We start from the raw sequence: 24,225 nt of genomic DNA, 5'->3' as shown, positions 1-24,225 counted from the left end.
ATTGGGTTTTAAGGTTCTTAGGCCCATAAGTATGACAGTAGAGTATAAAACTAGCCCTGATTGTAATCAAACTTTCATACTAGGGCATTATCTATTCCAGTAAGTCTTTGAAACCGATAGATATCTACTGAATTGAAAAATCATGTATAGCTTCGTATTACAGACAATTTCGCACAAGTATCAGAATACAAATTTTAAAATTAATACTAGTTTTGTTAGCCCGGTTCTAAAGTTCCGTTTTTATTTTTTTTTACCATCGTATCTTATTGAACTTAAAATAAGCATATAACTTTTATATCACGACCTTTTAGGTTTAAACGTTTTTTGCTTTTATTTATATATCTATCTATTTTATATTTATATTTTTTTTACTATTTTATCTGTCTATCTATTTATCTATCTTAGAAAGGAAGAAGACATTGGACTTTCAATGATGCTAGTAACCAAAGTTTTAAAAGTAAATTATCTTATTTGTTGGTTTAAAAGCTTTAGTTATTCTTCGGACGGACATACAGAGTGGCTACGATGCTAAAAATTAGCAAGCTATACAAAAAAAATCTACGTTCAAATTAAGTAGAGTTATTAAAACCCCCTTTATACAATCCTGTATACTTTGGGATAAGACAATGGATGATTAATTTATGTACGTACATCCCTTGCAATGATGATAAACATTATTACCCCTTCTTAAGATTAAATATATTGGTTAAAATATTTGAACCAACCAATCAAAATTTAGTAAAAATACCCAAAGTATTTGTAGGCCAACAAATGAGAAGACTTTCTTATAAAACTTTTAGTCCATGTACCTTCCCTCCGTCAGCATATTCATTAAGATCCCGTGAACGGCCAAAATCCTAATTTATGTGGTCTATCTATAGAAATTCTACTAAGAAAAGACATTATCATATGAATAAGGAGCTGATACTTCATTTAGAGAGAGAAAAAGAGAGATAGAGAAAGAGAGTGAGAGTTGCAAATAAAAAGCAAAATAGATAATTTATCAAAACAGACTCTATCTCTCTCTCACTCTCTCTTTTTCTCTCTCTCTCTTTCTGTCTCTATCTTTTTTGTATAATATAATTAATCTCTCAAAGAACACAGCTGTCAGTCTCAATTCACGCGTACATTATGATTCGATACTCTATCTATCTATTTTGCTATCTATCTATCTATCTTGCTGGCTATCTGTATTTCTGTCTGTCTATCTGTCTTTCTGTCTGTCCATCTGTCTGTCTGTATTTATGTTTGTCAGTCTCAATTCACGCGTACATTATGATTCGATATTCTATCTATCTATCTTGCTATCTATCTATCTTGCTGTCTATCAGTCTTTCTGTATATCCATCTGTCTATCTGTCTGTCTGTATTTATGTCTGTCAGTCTCAATTCACGCGTACATTATGATTCGATACTCTATCTATCTATCTATCTAATCTATCTATCTATATATCTTACTGACTATCTATCTATCTGTCTGTCTGTTTTTATGTTAGTCTCTTTTCACGCGTATATTATGCTTCGATCCTATGTCTATCTATCTGTCTGTCTATATTGCTCTCTATCTATCTATATATCTATCTAACTGTCTATGTAATTGGCTTCTATCTCTCTTGCTGTCTATCTATCTATCTGTCTATGTTGATGTCTATCTAGCCATCATTATAATCAATTTTCTATCTATCAAACTATTTATGTGTCGACATACCAGTTCATCTTGATGGTCAACAAGAGCGCCGCTGTCTAGCAGGAGCTTCACAATATCGATGTGACCGGCGGCGGCTGCCCTCTGCAGTCCAGTATGGCCGCACTGAAATAGGAAGATAATAGATATTCAGCACATCGTATTATAAACAGCTTTCCGCGGATATAGAAATGTACAGTTAAAAGATGGCACGGACTGAAAAACTGGCTTTAATCTTATGATTAAATATTTCTATATTAGTAAAAAACTTGATATAATAGGATGCTAGACATATTTTTTTCGTATGGATGAGAACCAGTTCTAGTCCACCGAGTATTAATCGGTTTCGAAGATATACTGGAAATAAGATTACATAAATTTCCTAATCTTTTTACCCTAACCTATAAATATACTAAAAAAGAGTTTTTTTGTGGTCCATAAAAGCGAAGCTTAACAAATCAACAAGACTTAATTGTAAGGATGATTTGCTTTTAGCAGCATGCCATATCGTCATAGGAATCAATATTCTAAAAAATCTTTTAAAGTTTGAAATCAATAGGGCAATGCTAAGATTATCAGGAAGGCTTTTTTAAAAAAAACTTACAAAATCTTGAATATTAGGATCGCATCCTCTGTCCAGGAGAGCTGTAACAGTATCCAAGTGTCCATGCATAGCTGCCAGGTGTAGCACTGTCTGTCCATCCTGAAATATTTACATAGGTTAGGAGAGTACTGTAACAGTATCCAGGTGTCCAGGCATAGCTGCCAGGTGTAGCACTGTCTGTCCATCCTGAAATATATACATAGGTTAGGAGAGTACTGTAACAGTATCCAGGTATCCAGGCATAGCTGCCAGGTGTAGCACTGTCTGTCCATCCTGAAATATATACATAGGTTAGGAGAGTACTGTAACAGTATCCAGGTGTCCAGGCATAGCTGCCAGGTGTAGCACTGTCTGTCCATCCTGTAATATATACATAGGTTAGGAGAGTACTATTTTGGATAGACAGATGGATGGATAGATAGATAGTTTGATAGATAGATAGATAGATAGATAGATAGATATATAGATAGATAGATAGATAGATAGATAGATAGATAGATATATAGATAGATAGATAGATAGATAGATAGATAGATAGATAGATAGATAGATAGATAGATAGATAGATAGATAGATAGATAGATGGATAGATAGATAGATAGATAGATAGATAGATAGATAGATAGATAGATAGATAGATAGATAGAAAGATAGATAGATAGATAGATAGGTAGAAGGATAGATAGCTAGATAGATGGATAGATAGAAGGATAGATAGCTAGATAGATAGATAGATAGATAGAAAGAAACCAAAATGTCCTATTGTCTTATCCTCTAAGATCCCTGATGCTTTGAGTACTATTGTCTTATCCTTTGGGAACCTTGGTGCATTGGGTGGGGTTTGAAAGCATAGCAATGTGTCTCAATCAATTTTCATTATTCATTTACTTTTTTGTGGTGTGCATATTATGTTGCTAAAATTTGTTCGGCTATATTGCAAATACCCAGAGAGAGAAAGGTGGCAATGGGCTGCTGTTTATTACAATAGTCCCCAAAGTTTTATGATACGTTTATTTATTCGTTGGCTTTACAACTTTAAAGACTTTGGTGAGTTTTAATTGGTTCATTCATTTATTTAAGTGTTGAAACTTTTCAACCACAAGTTTTAATCTACAGAAGGGGTAATTTTTGTGTATTATGATTTGGGATGTACACCAATTTATCGGCCATTATCCATTTAGATCTCTGGGTAATAAGTCTTATGCCTGCTTTGTTGCCAAAATATTACTCTAACCAAATAAAAATTTGCTGTTTTTTTAATTTCTAGTTTTTAGTAAACATAAAATGCGTGGCTCAAATTTCTTTTTACTTTTTGTTCTTTTTCTGGAAATCAAATAATATTGTTTGTCTTTTGTGTCTTTTATTTTAAGCAAGTCCGGTTAATTTGTCATTCGGTCGTTTTGTAATTCAAACTTACTGGTTAATAGAATAATTATTGTATGTGTTTAAAGCCTAAAGGAACAACATCAATTTTAGATTGTTTTTAAAAGGAAAACATATTTGTTGGAAGGGGGAAGGTTTACAGAGGTAAATTATCATGGGAGATTGGAGGTAACCTCCCCATAAAAGCTTTCCCTGGACCTATGACAAGCTTCAAAATAAAGGAGAACCATGTCGGTTTGGCGGTTAGCGAGATCTTTTTGTACAAAAACACAGACAGATATCCTGTTACTTTTATATGATTGTAAGCTTTTTATTGCTTCATAATATACTTGTCCATATTTAGAATACTTTCATTTGACTTTTTAGGCCATGCATTGAAATATTAAGTTTCTAATGCTTTGTATTAACCATGATTTTAACTTTGATTTAATTTTAGAACAGAGAAAGTTATTCAGTAATTTAAATTATGCCCAAAGTGCCCAAAGTTTTACAAACATGCTCTTTTATTCATTGGGTTTGATACTTTGAGTACTGTAATGAAATTATATTGTCCAAATATTTTTGTTCTACAAAAGACGTCATTTTGTTTATCATCATTGGGGATGTGCATCAATTAATCTTTCATTTAAATCCCTGCATCTTTTAACTGATGTTATACTTTTTCGTTTTATTCGTATTTTAGTATAGCATGAAATAATTGTTATAAATAAATAAAGAAATAGAGTTTAATATTAATGAACCCCTGCGGGGCTGCCCAGTTTCAAATGACCTAATCTAACCTAACTTGTCAAAAAGTAATAAAAAACAAAACTAATAAACCTCCCCCCGTAATATTTTTAAAAATAATGAGGCGAGGGGTTTATCCAAGGATCTAAAGGGATAAGACAATGGCTGAAAAACTGAAAGCCAACGTTTAAGAAAACGTTATTATAAGACTTTGGGGACTAGTGTAATAAACAACCCAATTTCCCCTCCCTCCCTGGATTTATCAGTGCTCCACAGTGTACAGGGTGTGAAAGCTTTTAAAGTTATATATTTGTCCCTAGCTTTAGCCACTACTTATGGATGCTGTCATTCTTTGTATTTAAAACTAAATTATGGGCAGACAAAATCACGAAAATAAACTTATGTTTATCATTGTCTATCTATTTATAGACAGATAGACTCACTTATATGTCCATCTAATGTTGTAAAAAAAATTTAAAATAGCAGAACACTTAAAATGAATCTAAGGCAACCCCTCCTCCTTCAAAATAAAAAAAAATAAAATGCTCTTGGTACCCTTCAGAAGTTTATTTTGGGGTGGAGGGAGCTATAATTTTAAGCTACAAAAGGCTTAAAATAGCGGAGGAAATTACTAATGTTAGGATCAGGGAGAAAGGGGAAATTGGACTTTAAATTACACTGGTACCCAAAGTTTTATAACCATATTATCTTATTCGTTGGCTCAAGAACTTATTGAATTTTGATTAGATAGCTCCAAACTAAGTCAAAAATTTTCAATAATAATTTTGATTTACAGAAGGGGCAATTTTATTTATCATCATTTGGGATATATATATCAATTTATGGACATGTTTTCACTTAAGTTTCATTTGAATAAAGCGATTCTTTTTTGGTGGTATTTTATAAATTCAAATGATTTGAACTTGTTAAAAATTGTTTTCTCCCATAAAAGGTTGAATATTAGATAGACAGATAGACATACAATCAAATATAAAACATAATTATTACGATTTCCGTCTGTCCGTTCGTCCAAAGATTTACAAATCTCTAACCACTTGACCAATTAGTCTCTGCTTTTTAACAAATATTATCTACTGATTATACAAAGGTTTTAGGGGCGAGGTGACGAGACAGCCCCCCCTCCCCCCCTCCAAGAAATTATGGGGCTTAGAAAAACGAACATACAAGCGTCATTACAGAACAACTATGCAACTAAAAATAGATGGGCATACCCAAAAAATATGACAATTATCTAAAAACTTATCAGATTAAAAAGTAATCATCTTCTTTTCTTTTTACTCCCATAAAAAACCAGGGAGGGAGGGAACACAGGACTGAGAATTAAATTGGTACCCACAGTTTGTTTCCTTCGATGGTTATAAAACTTTGGGTACTTTTCTTAAATTAAAACGGTTGGCTTCTGACTAATATAGTCCAAACTTCTAAATTAAGCAATAAACAAACTAACAAAAAACTGCCATCCCGCTTTATTTCAAATATTTCAAATAAGGGGTCTGAGTTTTTGTGTTCAAATAGGCTTTTTGGGGGTAACCGCATTTTTTTTCTTTTTTCCTGCTATCTATCTATCAAGTTTAATAGGTTCCACGACAAACGTAAGAGTCCCAAACGTCAGAGTGGAAAAACATCAGAGTGGACAAACGCAAGAGTCCCAAACGTCAGAGTGGGACAAACGTCAGAGTGGACAAACGCAGGATTTTTGGGACAAACGTCAGAGTGGACATTTTATAAGTAAAACGTATGAGTCTCGATTTTATAATCATTAAAGCGCTGCGGCTAGGTAGGCCAGGGTGCTGAGTGCTGCAGCCCGAGTCATTTTCTTTATGATTAGGTTAGGTTAGGTTATAGGCTAGGGGGCCGAGCGCCCGCGGCTAGGCAGGCTAGGGGGCCGAGCGCTGCGGCTAGGTAGGCCAGGGTGCTGAGTGCTGCAGCCAGAGTCATTTTCTTTATGATTAGGTTAGGTTAGGTTATAGGCTAGGGGGCCGAGCGCCCGCGGCTAGGCAGGCTAGGGGGCCTAACTGTCTATTTTTTGTCATATAATTAAAATAGCATAGACTCTGATGTTTTACTTAAGCAATGTCCACTCTGACGTTTGTCCCACTCTGACGTTTGTCCCACTCTGACGTTTGGGACTCTTGCGTTTGGGACTCTTGCGTTTGTCCACTCTGACGTTTGGGACTCTTACGTTTGGGGTAGGACCGTTTAATATGGAATTATGATATAAAAATGAATGATTGATTTATAAATAATCATAATTACAAATCAATAACATTTAAAGGCGTGGTGGAATATAGCAAAATATCTTATTACACCAAAAGACAACCCCTCCCCCCACCCACCCACTTCTAGAAGGTAAATTTTAACATTTTTAAGCACAATAATGGATGTCGATTGTTCAGTAAGACTTCGGGAAATACAGTAAGGCTACATTGTTTGGTCTCCTTATCATAAGAAAGCTAAAAGGAGTTTTTATTTTTAACTCCCCCTCCCCAAACTCCAAAGAAAAACGCTTCTCATTTTTAAGAAAGCTTGACATAGGTCTCATCATGATTTTAAATATTCTCATTTTTAAATTTTGGAATGGTTTTAAGCTATTTTTCCTTCCCTCCCGATTGAAATTAAGATGGTAGGGGCGTAGCCACTATAAGCAAACTAAGTAAAAAAAGCTGTCGAAGACCAATATGAAACTTCCCAGAAGATCATATAGATCATAAAGCTATAAAAACCAACCACTTTTTAGAATATTTTTGATATATAAACAATTTCCAAACCAATTTCGTCACCACTACCATAAAAAGCAAAATTATAAATTGTAAAAATTTCTGAACTACTTTTTACTGTCAAATTTATAATGCCTTTTTTGGTGGTGATTGATTGATTGATGGAAAAATTTTAAGAATTATTTAAATATCACAGCTATTAGTGCTGGGAACTGATGGGATAAGACAATGGTCGATAAATTGGCGTTCATCCCTAATGATGATACACAAAATTAACCCTTCTGAAGATAACAATTAGTGGTATGAAACGTTTGGACACTCAACTCTATGAACTAACCAATCAAAATTCTATAAAAGTACCCAAAATTAAGCAACGAATAACAAGACTTAAATACAAAACTTTGGTTACTAGGGTAATAAACAGCCCATGTCCCCTCCCTCCCTGGCTATTAGTACCTGTACAATTATTCTAAAATGATAAAAAAAAGACAGAAAATTATTCAATAAAGCATTGTATAATAAATATATTTTTTTATATAACATACAAAATACAAGTATGACAACATCATTAAAAGCGTAGATCAACAAATCAGTCATAAGGATTCTCTGCTTAATATTGAAATTCTCACATTTTTAAGACAATATGTTGCGCTTATGGAATCTGGCCTAATTAGCCTAGGAATCGCCAAATTCACGTATAAACATATCATGAAAAATATTTTTTAAAGCAATATTGGTTTGGTGCTAATATTTAAGAATTTGCCTCAATTTTTTAAATTGTACAATATTCTTACAAGAATCATCAAACTAAATTACCTTTATTTCAACAATTTTAATTTTTTGTTGGTATTATAAATAATACCAAATTAGGTATTATGTTATTTTTAAAAGTAATTTAAAAGTTGTTTTGAGGTTATTTTTTAAATAAGATGTTCATTTAATAAAGCTAAAAAGTTATGAATAATTAAAGAGTATAATTCTAAACGTTTAATGTATTGTAGTCATAATAAATTTACGTCGTTAATAAGTCAGCCAGGACCATTTTTATCTAATATCATATAATCATAACTGAAACTTATTAATGTTATCTCGATTATGTCAGCAATGGCCTCTTTATTTAAGGCATATAGTCGACATAAACTATTAAAAATGTAGGTTGACAAAATGCATACATTAGTTTTTTGGTATGTTTTGTCGAACACAGAAGTTTTCATTTGATTGTCAATTTGATTATATTAAAAATAATGGACTTAACCGCTCCACAGCAGGGATCTAAAGGGATAAGACAATGGCCGACTAATTGATGTACATCCCCAATGTTGATACACAAAATTACCCCTTCTGTAGATTACAATTAGTGGTTGAAACGTATATACACTCAATTTAATAAACCAACAAATCAAAATTCAAGTCCCCAACGTTGTAAAGCCAACAAATAAGAAAACGTTATCATAAAGCTTTGGGGACTATTGTAATAAACAGCCCAATGTCCCCTCCCTCCCTGGCTCGATAGGCACTTTCTTTTTGCTAAAATACAGGGACACTTATTTTCATTTCGCCACGCCAAAAGTAAACCAAGTTTTTTGCCAAAACCTTTGTTGTAATATTTCAAAACAACTCTATGCCTCTCAAGAATACAGGAATAGATCAGCGAAAGCAAAAATATATGAAAGAATTAAGGAAGGGAGAGGACATTACACTGGTACCCAAAGTTTATAACCAAGTTATCTTACTCGTTGGTTAAAAAAACCGAAGTACCCAAAGTTTTTAAAACCAACAAATAAAAGTTCGGGGTTATAAAACTTTGGGTACCAGTGAAATTTACAGTCTATTACCACATTCCTCCCTAATATTAATGCAAAAAAAAAAATTGTTTGTAAGCTATATCTCTTTTTTCGTGATTTATGGTATTACTTACATTTTAACAACTAGCACATTTTTCATAATTTAAGTAGCGTAGCTACTCTTTAAATAGGTTCGTCTGTCCATATGCATTGTAAAATAAATAAGTCTTTCTTTTTAGGGACCAGCGGCTGAGTTTAATAATAAGGGGGGCTCATAGGGTAGGATAAATAGCCTAAAACCATTCTAAGACATAGATCATAAATAAAATAGCCTTAAACCATTCCAGGACTCAAGTGAGGCTTCTCTAAAACAAAGAACTCAATCAGTACAGTGATTAGTGAGATCGTTATAAAAAAACCTTACCACTTTATAAAGGACTAGCGGCTACGCCCCTAGAGGCCTCTAGGGGCACTTGAGGAGGAGAGAGTCGAATTTAGTAATTCAATTTCTTATTTTAGATTTTAAAAGAAAAAGTTAAAAAAAAAATTACGTTTGATGTTTGTTTTTCGTTGAACTCTCTTTCTAAAATTGAGAAATTTAAAAAAAAATTAATTTCTCTAGGGAGGGTGGTGGTACCCTCCCCCAAAATAGTTATAAACCTTCCAGGGACATATGAGAATCTACCCTGTTAAGGAGAGCCCGATCGGTTCAGTGGTTAGCGAGATCCTTCGCTACAAACAGACAGACAGACATCGTTCTACTTTGTATTATAGATAAATGTAATATTTAAGTTTCCTATAACATACCATGAACGGTGGACCAATAAATTAATAATATTGTTCAAGTTTCAATGAGGTTTTAGGCTATTTTTAGCTCAATTCATAACCACTCTAGAAGATATAAGTTAAATCAAAATCTTCACTGTAAAAAGCATCGTAAACAAAAACTATTTGAAAGCCTGTTTTGTTTTATTTCTAAAATGTCAATTTTGAGGCTTTTAGAACAATGGGTGTTAAAATCATACTACCAACCGTTCCTAAGATCTTTGTAAAGCATTAATATAACAGTAGAGTATGAGGCTAGCCTAGACTCTAATTATAATGTCATACTAGGGTAGTAAACAACTTTAGAACCGTTTAAAAGTTTTAAAAGTTTCACCCCTTTTTAGTCACAGTTGTCTTTAAAGGTTTGTTTTAAATTTAAATTTGACAAAGAAGAACAATTATCTATCTATCTATTTATTTATCTATTTGTTTAACTTCTTATCTATTATATTATCATTATCATCTAGAAAGAACTTCGCCCCTATCACCCAGGGAAGAAGGAACATTTGACTGTAAATTATTATGCTACCCATAGTTATATGATTTTATTAGCTGGCTTAACACATATAAACTGGTATAAACTTTTAATCTACAGAAGGAATACTTTTGTTCATCATTATTTGGGATATACATCAAATTATTGTCCATGGCCTTATCCCTCAAAAACTATTTGTATGTCAATATATCCGTCTATTAATCCTTTTTAATTTTTTTTTATTTATCCATCTATCACCTTTTTTAGAATAAATGTATCTATCTATGAAAATTATTGTTTTCAATCATAACCCCAAGTTTTTATGTTAATTTATATAGGATTGGTAATGGGTACCCTTCGTATCAGTATTCTCCAAAGCAAAAAGTCAGGGATCTTAAGGGATAAGACAATGGATGATAAATTGATGTACATTCCAAAATTACCCCAAAAGTTCCCAAAGTCATTGAGCTGTTTTTTTACTTTGGGTACCAGTGTAATTTACAGTCCAGTGCTTCCTCCCTCATTAATAAGAATTAAAGAAAATAGCCAGTATATCAAAACAAAATTTAAAAGGCATTAAAAATCTGGAAAACGAGTTGATTTTTTTACTTAAATATAACAGTTTTTAATGCAATTATTATATCTTAAAGATTTGTTATCAATGCACTTTATGCTCTGAACTAATGATAATTTAAATTTGAAGAAAACGTTCTATCAAATTGAAACTTAGATTTCTTGCATTATAAAAAGTTTTAAGCCAACAAAGTAGAGATCGTGTTTATAAAACTTTGGATACCATAGTATAATTTACAGTCCAATATCCGTAACTTTTCAAAATGTCTAAAGATTCAGCCATGTGACGTCATAAAAATGAGGAATTATCCATCTTTTTTTTAGGGGTTTTCATTCCCACTTCTCCTCTAATCACTCATTTTTATGACGTCACATGGCTGATTTTTTAGACACTTTGTAAAGTTAATATTAATGACCTATCTTAAAACTATAACGATATGTGTAACGCGTATATAAAAATTAAATAATCATATTACCAGAGCAAATTTGTTGAAAAAAATGAACAAATTATAAAAATTACTTCCTCGAAGTAAAAACAAGGACAATCATTATTAATCATGCCAAGTTGCGTAGCTTGTAAATTAATAAAAATCAATGTAAAGGATATAGTTGATAAACTTATTTAAAAAGTAGTAAGGTTTTATGTATGTTCGTTACAATCTAGCTAACCACTTTAAGGAGGCTTTCAAAAGATTCCAGGGTGGTTTTATGCTATTTTTTCGTACTTCTTCTCCTCCTTCGAATAGATTTTCTTAGCCCCGTTCTGCCCCTTCGAATACAGAGCCCCTAGATGCCAGGGGCGTATCCGCTAATTTTATAAAATACACTGCAATACTATGGATTTGACGTACGGCCAAAGGGGTGCAAACTATAGAGTAGCCACGCTCCCAAAAGTTCTTGACGTTGCATCATAGGAACGCAAATTCCATCCCGCTACGATAATCTGCAAAAATCACATTTTTTAAGCGGACCGCCTAGCTCCCCCCCCCCCCTCTCATTTAATGTAAAAAATACACAATATCAAATAAATAAGATACTGTCTAATGAAAATAGTGAAGCTAGGGTGATACAATGGCTGATGGATTGATTTACATCCCCAATGTTGGTACACAAATTTACCCCTTTTGAAGGTTTTGATTGACACGTTTGGTTGACACGTTTGAACAATTGACTTAATGAGTCAACAATCAAAACTTTGGGTACTAGTCTAATAAACAGTCCACTGTCCCCTTTTTCTTTCTGAGTGAAAAAGTAGTTTGTGCTGTTGTAATAATATGCGGTTCTGCTAATTTGATACTAAGATACTCGAGAGGAAGTGAATACCAACCAAAAGGAATCCAAAGGAAGGGGGGGGGGGTGTATATCAGCACCAACCTTACAAAATAAGGGAAATTGCCAGCTATAATATGCATCGTTTTAACCCAAGGATCTTGTACTTTTAGTTGGGAAATTTAGAAGATTCAATCATGATAACTACATAAAGCAAAGGTGATTGAATTCGTTGTCTATTTAATACTTTAAATTAGGTTATATCGGATGTTTGGTAGGCCCACACGCGGGGTTAGGGCTTCCTGCAGGGGCATGCCATTGGAAAAAATAACCTCATCCCCTTATTTTAATTTATTTCAAAAATAAGGGGGGTGAGGGGGAGGTTAATTGCACGATAAGCATTTTGAGGGAAAGCTTCAGTTGTTCCTGTTAAAAAGCCAAGGAATTCCCTCTATTATCAAACCTTTATGTATACTAACTTAGATTTAACCCCATCCACCCACCCCCTTATTTTATTCTTTACTTAAAGATACAGTCCAAAATTCCTATCAAAGCCTATATGACTCTTTATTTATCGCATCGTATTATAGACAGTTTCCCGGGGATAGTAAAAGTAAAGAATATTTATATTAATTCCAGTTTTGTTGGCACCGGGCCAACAAAAAAAGATTCTTAGACTTGAATAGAAAGATGCAATAGCCTAAAACCATCCTGGGACCTATGTAAAGTGTCCCTAATAACTCAATCGATTTAGTGGTTTACGAAATCTTATTTGAGAAAAAAAACTCTTATTACTTTATGATTACAACTAGCGGCTTTGCCCCAAGAAAATAGTTATAAACCTTCCCGGGCCTATGATAAGCTACCCTGTAAAGGAGAACCCGATTGGTTCAGCGGTTAGCGAGATCCTTCGGTACAAACAGACAGACAGACAGACACCAGTCTACTTTGTATTATAGATATGACTTTAATGATTAATTAATAAGCTATTTCTATTTTGGTCCCCAAAGTTCTATAAAACCGTTTTCTTATTTTTGGCTTAAAAACTTTGGGGACTTTTAATGGGTGAATTTTAATTGGTTGGTTAATAAAGTAGTGTTTAAACGTTTCAAGCACTAATTGTCATCCACAGAAGGGATAATTTTGTGCATCATTATAGGGGAAGTACATCAATTTATCGGCCATTGACTTATCCTTTTAGATATCTGATTCTAAACAAATTCAAATAATAGAGTTTCTCTTGAACTCAACATTTCAAGCAAAATTTTGATATTCTACTTGAAAGATGATTTTTTAGTTGTACATTCATTTACGCCAAAAAAGAGAAAGGGGACAATAAGCTGTTTATTACACATGTCTCCAAAGTTTTATCATAATATTTTCTTATTCGTTAGCTAAATGAATTTGGGGTTTTTTACTGAATTTTGATTGTTTTTTTCATTAAGTTAAGTGTTCACGTTTTAACTACTAATTGTAATCTACAGAAGGGGTAATTTGTGTATCATCATTGGGGATTTATTTATTGGCCATTGTCTTATCCCTTTCTATAGCTGTTGTAATAATATGCGATTTGACAGATTGAAAATGTGCGGAAGTGAAAGCACATTTTTTTGCAACGGCTACCCTGTGCAAAATGCGGGGTTGTTTTTGGTTGCTTTCATACATTAATAATGCGCAGCTACGCTATATGTCTTTCAGTATATTGGTTATGGTACATAATTAAAATCAGAGGTCTTGAAGGGATAAGACAATGGACAATAAATTTATCTGCGTCCACTCTGATAATAAACTAACACCCTTTTCTGTAGATTAAAAGTATTGGTTGAAACGTTTGGACACGAGACAAGATATCGTGGTTATAAAACTTTAGGTTCCTACGTAATTTACTTTCCAATGACCCCTCCCTCCCTGTAATAATGAACTTACACATTGGAGAGTAAGATGTTTTAGGTATTAAAATTATTTTTAGCTTTAATATACGGTATTGTTTCAAAAAGTTTCAATTTCTTCCATTTATATCCTACTATTGTCCAAACTTTTTATCTACAGAAAGGGTTTTAATGTTTATCATCATTCAGGATGTACAACAAACTATCATCCATTGTCTTATCCCTGTATAAGAAATGATTCCCCTGTTAAATTTTGAGATAATGTTGATTGCTTTGCCCAGAATTACGTCACGACTCCCCAGAGGTGTTCCCACGTTGTGTCGACATCGATCAATTATATCGAAAATAAGGGATAAGACAATGGACGATTAATTGATAAACATCCCTAATGATGTTAAACAAAATTACTTCTAATATAGATTATAATTATTGGTTGAAAAGTTTGGACACTATACGTTTGGAACCGACCAATCAAAATCCAAAGTATTAAGTCAATGAATAGGATAACGTGGATAAAACTTTGGGTACCAGTGTAATTTATAGTCCAATGTTTCCTCTCCCCATAATTTTTGCATAATTAAAAATTTGCTTCAACGAAAAAACACCATTTAAACTGAATAATTTGAAAATTCCTTAAACCTTGACTTTTTAAAGCGTTTTTGGGCCCTTTTTGGGAGATTTAAAAAATCTTCCTTTTCATTTAAATTTTTCTTTTTATAAATTATATCATACATGAAGGTCGCGAATTTAGTAGTGAAACTACTCTATATTTGTAGTGATGTACGTTTTTACTACTCTTTAAATTTTATTTGTCCGTCCGTCTGTCAATAACGCGACAGTTAAAACATGTTTTCCGTTGTTATAAAAAAAGTTAAGCTATAAAGGATCTTCTCTATAAATAAAATAAACATATTTTAAATTGGACGTACATACTTTATGGTAATTATTGTTATAGATTATACTTAATTGTCACAAGAATCTTAATTTCTTAATAAAAGAAAGCCAGAAATAAAAGCCAATTTTTTTTTAAATTATTGTTTTGTTTTCAAAACTTTCATATGTTTCACAAATTTATCTATTTTCTAATAATTAGGATACATTACTCAGCTGTCGGTCTAAAAAGCCGCAATCAAGATGAAAAAAAGCAAGGACAAAATTTTGTCTATCACAGGTAGCGCAGCCATAATAATAAGACAATGATGTGCATTCCCAATGATGATGCACTAAAATAACCCCTCCTGTATATTACAATTAGTGGTTGAAACATTTGGACACTCAACTTAATGAACCAATCAATCATGAATCATTTTAAGTCCCAAAAGTTGTTAAGCCAACGAATAAAAAACTTTATTATAAAACTTTGAGGACTATAGTGTAATAAACAGCTCAAAATCCCCTCACTCCATGGAAAATAAAATAAGAGAAATAATGCAAAAGTAATGATCCATTAAACAGGCAATTCTAACTCGTTTGAAAAAGAATAAAAGACAAACAGACCACCCAAAATAAGCTAGTTATAGAGTAGCTACGGTACTTTAAATTACGTTGAAAAGACTTTCGACATGAAACTAGGTAAGAAACCAGGAATTTAAAGGGATAAGACAATGGCCGATAAATTGATGTACATCCCCGATGATGATTCTGTAGATTAGTGGTTGAAACATTTGAAAACCCAATTTAATGAAACAACCAATCAAAATTCAATAAAAGTACCCAAAGTTGTTAAGACAACTAAAAACGTTGTTATAAAACTTTGGAGAGTAGTGTAATAAACAGCCCAATGTCCACTCACTCTGCCTAAAAACTAATAGTAAAAAATCATGGTTCCAGTCTTTTAAGACTTAGATCTAGATTTAGAAGAAAAGTATATTAAAAGTTTATTAACTCAAAATTTTCTTTTACTTATTATTTATACAACTTTTGAACATATTTTTTTTCTTTAACTCGGCGGATTTTTTAATAACAAGGGCGCCGTAAAAAAATGTTCGTGTATTTTTTATAAATACGATGTTTGTTTTTTAAGCATTAAAGTTTCTAAAAGATAGAATATAAAAAGTAGAAACGAGCACAGAAACCTTCAATTGGTTATTGAAAATGTTTGTCAAAAAAAACCTTTAATTGCACAACTTTTTTCTTTACGTCCATAGTAATGAATAAAATGTTTTTAAAATAATAATCATAATAATGTAAATTTATTAATATATTAAAAATTTTACAAAATACGGATTATCTACCAAAATATGTTGGCACCCGTGCCGTAACAAAATGTTTGTCTAATGAAAAAAGACACAAAGAGAAATGTTGCATAATTAATATCCCTGACAGGGGCCATCTATCAGACGCCCAATAAACAGGCTGCCAACGCAGGGATCTAAAGGGATAAGACAATGGCCGATAAATTGAAGAACATCCCCAAAGAGGATACACAAAGTTACCCCTTCTGTAGGTTACAACTAGTGGTCGAAACGTTTGGACACTGAATTAAATTAACAAACCAATAATAATTCAATAAAAGTCCTAATGGTTTTTAAATCAACGATTAAGAAAACTTTGGGGACTAGTGTAATAAACAGCCCAATGTCCCCTCCCTCCCTGCTGCCAACGTCCCTTGATTTGATAGTGGACAGCATATCACCCCCCCCCCCCCCCCCACAGATTTTTTGTTTTTGTTTTAGGGGGTGGGATTGTTAACCCTATAAAAATCAAACATATATTTTTAATATTTTTTTTGTCTTTTTTGAAGGTTTTAATTTCTCCCCCCCCCCCCCCCCCCTACTAAAAAATGGGGAGATGGGATACTGCTTACTAAACTAGCTTTAAAGATTGGACAGGACCAAAAAGAAGCTTACCTAAAATAAAATAGAACAAAATTAGTTATCAATTCTGTATTTAAAAATTAAAATATATTGAATATGTGTATAAAGAAAAACAAGAAAAGTTACTTTGATGATCAAACGGACAGATAAGAGGGTTCTTAAGCGATGAGACAAAAGAGATAAATTAATATACAACCCCAATAATGATAAACAAAATAGACCCTTTTGTTGATAATAAACCAACAAATTAAAATCTAATAAAAGTAACCAAAGATTCTAAGCAGATAAGATAATGTAGTTATAAAACTTTGGGTACCAGTGTGGTCTACAGTCTAATATCCCATCCCTCTTAAACTACTTAAAACTCCAACAGACAACGGATTTTGATAAAAAGATAGCTTTAAAGAAATATATAAAAATTGTTCATTAAAAAAGATAAATTAGCTCTCAGAATTATTTGAATTATAAATGAATCTATCCCCTTTTATTTATATATATTTTAGCAGGGATCCAAAGGGATAAGACAATGGCCGATAATTTTATGTACATCCCCAATGATGATAAACACGTCTGTAGATAGAGAATTATTGGTTAAAAATTTTGAGCACAACAGGTCTGAACCAGCCAATCAAAATCCAATAAAAGTCCCCAAGGTTAAGGCTGCCGAATATAAAACGTTATCTTAAAACTTTGGGGACTAGCATAATAAACAGCCCAATGCCCCTTCCATCACTGATATTTTAGAAATAAAATAACGGTTGCGCCGTCAACTTCCAGGGACTTTATAATCGAAGGAGAGGAGTTATTGGTTAAAAGTTTGGGTACATCAAACTTTTAAGCCTTTGAATAAGAGAGCGTGTTTATAAAACTTTGGGTACCAATAGGATTTACAGTCCAATGTCGAAAATCTCAAAATTAAAATCACCAAAGTTTCATAACAATCAGACAGTTCTTTCATACGTAACTTTCAATGATGTACTAACATTGTCTTACATAACTTACTTTTAGAAAAGTTTCGCATCAGAAAAAAAACCTCCAAACTATATAAAAGAAGTGTGAATTAAGAATGGCTATCAAAAAGTTGAAAAATCATTACAACAATGAAAGGGTCCAAAAAAGGATTTTTTTCCGTATTTTAAAAGGATAAAAGTTCATCAATTAAAAGCTTTGTGTAGATGTGTGTGTGTGTGTGTGTGTGTGTGTGTGTGTATGCCAGTGTAGGACAAATGTTATGAAAAGTAAAAACATTAAGAATTTTTAAACCCTATATCCTATACCGATTGAGTTCTCCATTTTAGATGGGATTCATATAGGTTCCATGAATGTTATATTAAAGGCAATGTTATTTGTTTCTGGATGGTTCTAAGCTACTTTTCTTTGTCTGTATGTGTTTAAGTCAAAACCATATATTATTATATTTTTTAGCAATGTAAAAGGATAACGCACCAGAAGATAAATAATTTTTTTACTTACTTGGTTGGAATAAGCAATGTCCCAATAACAAATATACATAATCATAACATTGAATTGGGGTGAAGTTTCATTTAACTTTCATTGACCAACCCCCTATCCTTAGAATTTGAAGTCATAGATTAGAAAGAATTTTTTAATTATATAATAATTTTTATGGTAAAGGGAGGGGGGGGGGAGTAATGGCCGAGATTTTTGTCCTTTAGGGTCAGTTTTATGATAGGAGGTATTTTTTAGGATAAGTGGGGGGATGGGGGAGAAAAAAGGAATTTTTGATAATTTTACGACAAGTAATCAATCATTTTTTAGGGCTTAAATGGGGTTTATAAAAAAGAAAGTATGTATGTACATTTTTGTAGTAAAGACAGGGATCTAATTTTTTTCCAATGAAATAAAATTTTAACTATTAATACAAACAAAATATTATACATATTGTTTCATTAATGCGAAATATTTTACTGTATTTTTATTATAAAAAAAATCCATAAATATTATAGTTTATTTCATGTTATTTGTAATTATATTGAAATAAATTAATTTAAAAATAAAAGACAGGGATCTAAAGGGATAAGACAATAGCCGACGAATTAATTACATCCCAAGTGTTAGTACCTAAAATTACCCCTTCTGTAGATTACAATTAGTGGTTGAAACGTATGGAAACTCGATTTAATAAACCAACCAATCAAAATTCATTAAAAGTCCCCAAATTTGGTAAGGCGACTTATAAGAAAAAGTTATTGTAAAATTTTGGGGACTTGTGTAATAAACAGCGCCTTGTCCTCTTGTGGAAGTCTGTATGTTAATTAAGATATCTAAATAGCTACATAAGTGTGGTTAAAATTTTAAGGGAAGCTTCATTTTTTAATTATGTTATTTTTTATTAATTAGTACGGTTTTAGTTTGATTGTCCCTTAAGATCAAGCCACTGGAAACATTTAAATATGTATATTTTGTTATGGTTTTAGGCTATTTTTTCGAAGAAAGAGTCCCGAGATTTTAGGGTTGATTTACTTTAATATTCTGCAAATAACACATTAAATAATGTGTATGTTTTGTTGGTACATTTAAAACACAATAGTTTAACATGGTATAACATGTTTTTATTATGTGTCTCTATTAGGATTTATAGAAAAAATTTCACAGTAGAAAAAAAGGAATTTAAATTAAAAAATTAAAGCAGCTTAAAGTGCCTTATAAAAATTGACGTCATACTATAAAAATGACCAATAATAGGCCAGTAATCAAGCTGCTTCAAAAACTAAATATAAATAGTTGAGTAAATTTATCATTTTATCAATTATGTTTTGAGTACCGGTCTAATTTACAGTCCAATGTCATTTCTCTCCCAGATGCTATTTAAAACTCCAAAAATACGCCGTGTTTTCCCATAGTAATATGGATGAAAAAAGAAGCTTACGTGGCCTTGATTTAAAATCTATTTTGATTTTTATCAGATAAGTCTTTTTATAGATCAATCCTCGCTATTTTAAGGCATTATCCTATATTTAAAAGTATTTAAAAGATCAAAGATATATAAATTTAATAAAATATAAGAACTGTTACTGGCAGCTAAGCCCCTAGAGTCCTCTTCGGGTACTTAAGAAAAGGGGGGTGGGTGGAGATTTCTCATAGGAGGGTGTAGGTATCCTGCCCCAAAATGGTTATAAACCTTCCCATGACCATCAGTGGGTAGCAAGATCTTGAAGACACAAAGACATCCTGTTACTTTATAGAAGGATGTTTTAATTTGTCCGTCTGTCTGATTTGTTAAGCTTCAGTTTTATGGATATGTTAATCCTTGTTAAATTATTCTCTTTAAATTTTGTAGAAAGTTTATAATAAAATAAACTTTTTATGATGCTTAATGTTTATAAATGTGCTTAATTAGGTAAAAGAATTTATAGTCCGTAATGGGGGGACCACGGATTTTTCCATGTTGTAGTAAAGAAACCATACAAGTGACAGGATGTGTGTCTGTTTCTTCGTGTGTCTGTCAGTCTTTGTGAAGGTTCTTGCTAACCGCTGAACCGACATGATTCTTCTTTAGAGTGAAATTGTATCCCCGTCAAGTAAATTGTAAAAATAGTAGCTATATTTAAGTCATCTTTATTGTATGGTCTGGTTTTAAATACTCTAATATAGCAAAATTCCGTGGTACCTCAGCGCCTAAACCAAAGGTTATATATACCTACAGAGTCAGTCAAATAATCAAATAATTAAATCTTTATTTCCTTAAATTGACTTATTTGTATATATGTGTAGATTTCTTTTATTGCTACGCTTCTAGCCTCCAGTGTCTTTAGCTTTTTACTAATTTACAGACCTTAATACAAAGACAAACGGCCAGCTTTTTACAAGACACTAACGAAGAAAAATACCTATAACTAAAAGCTGGGAAGGAGGGGACAATGGGCAGTTAATTATTATAAAACTTTGGGTACTTTTTAGTACACCTTGGTTGGTTATAATTTTTAACCACAAATTTTGACTTACAGTACAAGTAATTTTGTTTATCAGAATTGTGGAAGGTTCATCATTTTATCGTCCATTGTCTTATCCCTTAGGATCCCAGGATAAACGTTTCCTAAATCAAATACCCTTTCTAAACTAATGGATGCACGCCACCAACACCAAGCTGTGAAAGGTGTTTTCCTCTTAATTTTCTCCCTTCTTATCCAGGGATCTAAAGGGATAAGACGATGGTCGATACATTAATGTACATCCCCAATGACGATACACAAAATTTACACTTCTATAGATTATAGTTATTGGTTGAAACGTTTGGATATTTGACTTAATGAATCAACCAATCAAAAGTCATCGAAGTTCCTGGGCCAACGAATACGAAAACGTTATCAAAAACTTTGGAAACTAGTGTAATAAACAGCCCATTGTCCCCCTGTCTTCCTGTTTCTTATCAGCGATGTCCTTGTTTTTAAAGATTTAACTAGAACAAATGCATTCAAAAAGAAAAAAAATCCAAAAATATATTCAATACTACAGGGATCTAAGGGATAAGCCAATGCACGATGAATAAATTAATATGTAAATTTGATTATTTATGGAAAAGTTTAGGCAAATTTGTACTAACCAAAGTTTTTAAGCCAAACAAAGAGAGAGTGTTTTTTTTCAATTTTGGGTACTAGTATAATCTACAGTTGAAGGCATATCTTCTTAATTTAAAATTTTTCGAACAGACGAACATATTTACAATGCTAGTTTTGAGTAGCTTCGCTCCTCCTCTACTAAAAAGTGAAATTAAGATAAGATTATTTTTAGAAAATTTGGGCTAAAACATAGAAATTAACGTTTTTACAATGCATCCAAGTTTTCTGACTGTCAAAATAGCAGTTTCGTTATTACAGTAATAACGGCTAAGCCACTAGCATAAATATAAGAAGAGTAGAGGGAGAGTGTAGAATATGGCCTAAAACCTTTCCTAGACTCCAATCTAAAAATAAATAGTCTAAAACCATTCAAGACATATAAAAAGCTTCGACAAAATGCTGAATTCACTCGGTTTAGTAACTAGCGATATTTGAACAGACAATCAAAAAAAACCTTACTACTTAAAATAATATGCTATAATTGTACTTTTTAAAATGAAAAATAAAAATCTTCCATTTTCTTATCCATGGGTATCCTATTATCTCCTCATTAACAGTATTTTAAAACAGGGGAAAGATAAAAAAAAAAAAAAAGATAACAACATCCAAAAGAAACGAAGCACACAAAAAATCAGAGATTGACTAATCATCTATCCAACCATATGACTTAATTCTAAACCTAACAAGAATAACAATGTACATAAGTAGCCAGAGATCTAAAGGGATAAGACGATGGCCAATAAATTAGTGTACATCCCCAATGATGATATACAAAATTATCCCCTGTAAAATAAATTGGTGAGTGCAACGTTTGGACACTCAACTTAATGATCCAACCAATCAAAATTAAATAATAGTCCCCAAAGTTGTTGAGCAAACAAGTAAGAAAACGTAATTATAAAACTTTGGGGACTTTGCGGAAGTGGATGAACATTTTTTTTATCATTTTATCCATTCATCTATCCACCCATATGACTTAATTTCAAACCAGGGAGGGAGTAGACATAGGGCTGTTTATTACACTAGTTCCCAAAGTTTTATAATTACGTTCCCTTATTCGTTTTAAATTTGGGGACTTATAAAGTTAAGTGTTCAAACGTTTCAAACACTAATTTTAATCTACAGAAGGGATATTTTTTGTATCATCATTGGGGATTGACAGTAATTTATCGGCCATTGTCTTATCCCTTTAGATTCATGCTTTATTTTAAAACCAACAAGAATAGCAATATCCATAATTAGTGCAGAACAGTAGACTGTAGTGAAGTAATATGAGGGAGAGTTTTAGGCTATGCCCCTGGTATCCAGAAGAACGACAAAAAAAATTACCTTAAACCATCGCAATACTTAAATCTAAAAATAAAATAGCCTAAAACAATCACAGAACCTAAGCAGGAGATCAGATCAGTAGTTATTGAAATCTTAAGCTTTATACAAAAAATCTACTACTTTAGGACTTGCCTCTAGCCTTTAAAAGTATTCGCCGCAAAAAGTTATTCAAGATATGTTTTGCTCTTCCTTCTTATTTTAGAGCTTTTCTTTTATGGATATTGTCATTCTTGTTAAATGTCCAGCTTGTCTAAGAATGTGAAATATAATGTTAATAACAAACAAAAGTAGAAAATCATTCCGGAATGATTTCAATCTTTGGCCGTTTTTGAGGTCTTTGTGCAACAGTAGTATGACAGTACAGTGAGAGGTTAACCCAGGCTGCAATTATACTCTTATACTTGGAAAATAAATAACTATAGTGCTTTTATATATATACTCTGTTAGACCTAATATATTAAATTAGTAAAGTTTGTATCGACAAATGACATTTTAATTAGTATTCAACACTAACATGTAGTTTTAATGTCATTATCATAGCATTATATCGGTAGTTTGTCAATCATGACAACTTTTATTCAGTTCCATATAATGTCGAAATAATACGAGCTCCAAAGTTCAACATTTGTATTAAAGACCTTATGTTACTTGTTATTGGAAATGAAATATTTTTCACACTTTATCTTATGAACGAATCTTTAAAATCAATAACTAGACGAAATTGGATAAGTGCTTTAAAAATAAATATTAGACATTTAAAGAATTAGGTAAAATGTAAAATTTTACGTTAACTATAACTAGCGGCTACGCTCCAAGAGGCCTCTAGGGGCACTTGAGGAGGGGAGAGTTAAATCATAAAACCCATTTATTTTTATTTTGGATTATAAAAAAGATATACAAATTTTTTTGGGGAAGGATCCCCCACCCCTAAACCCCATTTTTATTTTACCCTCCCCAAAATTGTATTAAACCTTCCCGGGACCTATGAGAATCTACCCTGGTAAGGTGAACCCAATCGGATCAGCGGATAGCTTTTTACACACACTCAGATAGACAATCACACATCATGTTACTTTATTATAAGGATACACATTTTAACGATTTCTCTCTGTAAGTCTGTCATCTGTCTGAAACTTAAGATCTTGGTAACCACTGAAAAAAAAACTTATAAATAGTGGTACAACAGACAAAGTTTTAAACATGAAACCGGAAATATGAATAGTCCGCGGATAAGAAAACTAAAAAAATTCAAAACTAATTCAAGTTTTGGTGGCCCCAAGGGGCCATAGGCCCGTGTCAACAAACTTGGTATTCATTTTCTAATCTTTATTAGAAGAAAAAATCTTAAATGCGATAAGATACATGATTTTTCATTAATGTTGAGAACCGGTTCTATTCCTGCGGATATTAATCGGCTTCTAAGCCGAACTTGGATATAGGAAAAGAGGGAAAGTTAATTAGAAGATAAACTTTTCTTCAATTTATAGAATTAAAATGTCAACAAACACTTACCTATAATTAAAAAAAAATTAGTACATTTCTTAAATAAA

The 24,225-nt window shown here is 32.2% G+C and overlaps 1 protein-coding gene across 1 annotated transcript in view; it reads right to left on the bottom strand.

The window, feature by feature from the left end:
- Positions 1-24,225, bottom strand: part of LOC145334930 (uncharacterized) — a 191,342-nt gene that overhangs the window by 143,472 nt on the left and 23,645 nt on the right. The window contains exons 2-3 of the mRNA XM_080180568.1: positions 2,289-2,387; positions 1,709-1,810 (exon numbers count right to left, since the gene is read on the bottom strand). Of these exons, the coding sequence (XP_080036694.1) occupies positions 1,709-1,810; positions 2,289-2,387 (201 nt within the window). The remainder of the gene's footprint in view (positions 1-1,708; positions 1,811-2,288; positions 2,388-24,225) is intronic.

The sequence above is a fragment of the Acartia tonsa genome, chromosome 13, assembly GCF_053477335.1.
Source record: "Acartia tonsa isolate MP-2025a chromosome 13, ASM5347733v1, whole genome shotgun sequence".
Taxonomy (NCBI): domain Eukaryota; kingdom Metazoa; phylum Arthropoda; class Copepoda; order Calanoida; family Acartiidae; genus Acartia; species Acartia tonsa.
Note: the sequence above shows the minus strand (reverse complement) of the source record. Positions and strands in the feature narration are given on the sequence as shown.